Source organism: Staurois parvus, unplaced genomic scaffold, assembly GCF_062004578.1.
Source record: "Staurois parvus isolate SC_StPar_1 unplaced genomic scaffold, SC_StPar_1.0 ptg000689l, whole genome shotgun sequence".
NCBI lineage: Eukaryota > Metazoa > Chordata > Amphibia > Anura > Ranidae > Staurois > Staurois parvus.
In genome coordinates, this window is record NW_028318485.1 from 1,541,500 (window position 1) to 1,546,084 (window position 4,585).

The following is a 4,585-nucleotide window of genomic DNA, read 5'->3' on the forward strand; positions in this document are numbered from 1 at the left end:
AAACACGTATTAAATGCAGATTTTTATGTGGTTTATCTTCCGTGTAAAGCTCTAAAGCTGGATCAAAGATTTTTTTCATTTAAAATATATCACATTCATTAATTAGGCTGGATAACTTCATTTGTCTTAGCATTTAGCTTCTATGAGAAATCCTTGTCACATTGTCCGCATGGCTTCTCTCCTGTGTGAATTTTCTGGTGTTGAATGAAATGTCCCCTTTGTGAGAAGAATTGGTCACATTTTGAACATCTAATTGGCTTTTCCCCATGTGGATCCTCTGGTGTATGAGAAGAACAGAACTGCATGAGAAGCACTTTCCACATTCTAAACATTTTAAATGATTTCTCTCTTGTGTGGATCCTTTTATGAGTATTAGGATGACAATTTCATGAAAAGCATTTGCCACATTCTGAGCATTTTTTTCCCGTGTGAATCCTCTGGTGTGTAACAAGACCTTGCTTGTAAGAGAAGCTCTTATCACATTTGGAACATCTAAATGGTTTCTCTCCAGTGTGGGTTCTCTGGTGTGTAACAAGATTTTGCTTGTAAGAGAAGCACTTGTCACATTCGGAACATCTAAATGGTTTCTCTCCCATGTGAATCTTCTGGTGTATAACAAGACTATACTTTAGTGAGAAGCACTTGTCACATTCGGAACATCTAAATGGTTTCTCTCCCGTGTGAATCTTTTGGTGTGTAACAAGATTTTTCTTATGAAAGAAGCACTTGTCACATTTGGAACATTTAAATGGTTTTTCTCCTCTGTGGGTTCTCTGGTGTGTAACAAGATTTTGCTTTAGTGAGAAGCACATATTACATTCAGAACATTTAAATGGTTTCTCTCCCGTGTGAATCTTCTGATGTCTAATAAGACTCTGCTTTAGTGAGAAGCACTTGTCACATTCGGAACATTTAAATGGTTTCTCTCCCGTGTGAGTCTTCTGGTGTGTAACAAGATTTTTCTTATGAAAGAAGCACTTGTCACATTTGGAACATCTAAATGGTTTCTCTCCAGTGTGGGTTCTCTGGTGTGTAACAAGATTTTGCTTGTAAGAGAAGCACTTGTCACATTCGGAACATCTAAATGGTTTCTCTCCCGTGTGAATCTTCTGGTGTATAACAAGACTATACTTTAGTGAGAAGCACTTGTCACATTCGGAACATCTAAATGGTTTCTCTCCCGTGTGAATCTTTTGGTGTGTAACAAGATTTTTCTTATGAAAGAAGCACTTGTCACATTTGGAACATTTAAATGGTTTTTCTCCTCTGTGGGTTCTCTGGTGTGTAACAAGATTTTGCTTTAGTGAGAAGCACATATTACATTCAGAACATTTAAATGGTTTCTCTCCCGTGTGAATCTTCTGATGTCTAATAAGACTCTGCTTTAGTAAGAAGCACTTGTCACATTTGGAACATTTAAATGGTTTCTCTCCCGTGTGAGTCTTCTGGTGTGTAACAAGATTTTTCTTATGAAAGAAGCACTTGTCACATTCGGAACATTTAAATGGTTTCTCTCCCGTGTGAATCTTCTGGTGTGTAACAAGACTTTTCTTATGAAAGAAGCACTTGTCACATTCGGAACATTTAAATGGTTTCTCTCCCGTGTGAATCTTCTGGTGTGTAACAAGACTATTCTTATGAAAGAAGCACTTGTCACATTCGGAACATTTAAATAGTTTCTCTCCCGTGTGAATCTTCTGGTGTGTAACAAGACTTTTCTTATGAAAGAAGCACATATCACAATCGGAACAGCTAAATGGTTTCTCTCCCGTGTGAGTCTTCTGATGTAAAACAAGACTTTTCTTATGAAAGAAGCACTTGTCACATTCGGAACATTTAAATGGTTTCTCTTCCATGTGAATCTTCTGGTGTGTAACAAGACTATGCTTTAGTGAGAAGCACTTGTCACATTCTGAACATTTAAATGGTTTCTCTCCCGTGTGAATCTTCTGGTGTGTAACAAGACTATTCTTATGAAAGAAGCACTTGTCACATTCAGAACATTTAAATGATTTCTCTCCAGAGTGAGTCATCTGGTGGTGAGTAAGATAAATATTTTGTGAGAAGCATTTGCCACATTCTGAACATTTAAAGGGTTTCTCCCCCGTGTGAGTCCTCTGGTGCCGAGTAAGATTATGACTATGTGAGAAGTACATGTCACATTCCGAACATTTAAATGGTTTCTCTCCTGTGTGAGTCCTCAGATGAGCATTGAGTTTGGACTTAGAAGTAAAACTCTTCTGGCACTCAGAGCACTGATACAAATTGTCTCCTACTTGACTCATCTTCTGTAAATGACACTCAGTTTTGCTGTGATTTTTGTTTTTTTTAACAACAGGTATTCAGTTTACCACTCAGCTTAGTTTTTCACCTATATGAAAAATAAAAATAGATGTTTACACAGGTGTTAATAGTAACAACAGACTAAAAAGTATAGCTATACAATGTAACTGATTAAACCGTATACATTTTTTTTATTATTATGGTGACCATAGTAGGGTTTTTTTTACAGGAATAATTAGACATGATGAGTAGTTCTAATCCAATTGTCATTCAATTCTATAAATGTATTTCTTATATAATGCACCAGATGAATACGTTTTCAGTTACTGTTCTACAGCAAGAAAACGAGGGGTCTGATCTGTAAACTCCCAGTTATGTCTAAAGCTGGGTATACACACTTAGTTGTTTTTTTCTTTTCAGCCGGTTTAAATGCCCTTGGAGATGAGGAAGGAGAAGGAGAAGGAGAAGGAGAAGGATGAGAAGAAGGAGAAGGAGAAGGATGAGAAGAAGGAGAAGGAGAAGGATGAGAAGAAGGAGAAGGAGAAGGATGAGAAGAAGGAGAAGGAGAAGGATGAGAAGAAGGAGAAGGAGAAGGATGAGAAGAAGGAGAAGGAGAAGGATGAGAAGTAGGAGAAGGATGAGAAGAAGGAGAAGGATGAGAAGAAGGAGAAGGATGATAAGAAGAAGGAGAAGGATGATAAGAAGAAGGAGAAGGATGATAAGAAGAAGGAGAAGGATGATAAGAAGAAGGAGAAGGATGATAAGAAGAAGGAGAAGGATGAGAAGAAGGAGAAGGATGAGAAGAAGGAGAAGGATGAGAAGAAGGAGAAGGATGAGAAGAAGGAGAAGGAGAAGGATGAGAAGAAGGAGAAGGATGAGAAGAAGGAGGAGAAGGAGAAGGATGAGAAGAAGGAGAAGGATGAGAAGAAGGAGAAGGATGAGAAGAAGGAGAAGGATGAGAAGAAGGAGAAGGATGAGAAGAAGGAGAAGGATGAGAAGAAGGAGAAGGATGAGAAGAAGGATGAGAAGAAGGAGAAGGATGAGAAGAAGGATGAGAAGAAGGAGAAGGATGAGAAGAAGGAGAAGGATGAGAAGAAGAAGGATGAGAAGAAGAAGAAGGATGAGAAGAAGGAGAAGGTTGAGAAGAAGGATGAGAAGAAGGAGAAGGATGAGAAGAAGGAGAAGGATGAGAAGAAGAAGGATGAGAAGAAGAAGAAGGATGAGAAGAAGAAGAAGGATGAGAAGAAGGAGAAGGATGAGAAGAAGAAGAAGGATGAGAAGAAGGAGAAGGATGAGAAGAAGAAGAAGGATGAGAAGAAGAAGAAGGATGAGAAGAAGAAGAAGGATGAGAAGAAGGAGAAGGATGAGAAGAAGAAGAAGAAGAAGGATGAGAAGAAGAAGAAGGATGAGAAGAAGAAGAAGGATGAGAAGAAGAAGAAGGATGAGAAGAAGAAGAAGGATGAGAAGAAGAAGAAGGATGAGAAGAAGAAGAAGGATGAGAAGAAGAAGAAGGATGAGAAGAAGAAGAAGGATGAGAAGAAGAAGAAGGATGAGAAGGAGAATTCCAAGCCGGCAAAAAGTGTATCTGCAGAGCTCCGCTATTTCTTAGCGGAGCTCTGCAGATACACTTAGCGGAGCTCTGCAGATACACTTTTTGCCGGCTTGGAATTCTTCTTATTTTCATCCTACTTCTTCTTCTTCTTCTTCATCCTCATCCTCTTCTTCTTCTTCTGAGGATGAGGATGAAGAAGAAGAAGAAGAAGAAGAAGTAGGATGAAAATAAGAAGAATTCCAAGCCGGCAAAAAGTGTATCTGCAGAGCTCCGCTAAGTGTATCTGCAGAGCTCCGCTATTTCTGACAGTTCTGTGACATTCCCTCCATACAGCGGTTGAAACATTGTATCTATTTGTTTCCATTTATGGAAACAAATTATGGAAACAAATAGATACAATTTTTCAACCGCTGTATGGAGGGAATGTCACAGAACTGTCAGAAATAGCCTATTTCTGACAGTTCTGTGACATTCACTCCATACAGCGGTTTCAACCGCTGTATGGAGGGAATGTCACAGAACTGTCAGAAATAGGCTATTTCTGACAGTTCTGTGACATTCACTCCAAACAGCGGTTTCAACCGCTGTATGGAGGGAATGTCACAGAACTGTCAGAAATAGCCTATTTCTGACAGTTCTGTGACATTCACTCCATACAGCGGTTGAAACATTGTATCTATTTGTTTCCATAAATGGAAATGTCACAGAACTGTCAGAAATAGCGGAGCTCTGCAGATACACTTAGCGGAG

The 4,585-nt window shown here is 39.0% G+C and overlaps 1 protein-coding gene across 1 annotated transcript; it reads right to left on the reverse strand.

Moving 5' to 3' along the window:
• Positions 1 to 386: 386 nt before the first annotated feature.
• On the reverse strand, positions 387 to 2,285 carry LOC149447390 (uncharacterized). The gene has a single exon (XM_089652612.1). It carries the CDS (start codon positions 2,283 to 2,285, stop codon positions 387 to 389), a length of 1,899 nt encoding a protein of 632 aa, XP_089508738.1.
• Positions 2,286 to 4,585: the final 2,300 nt, after the last annotated feature.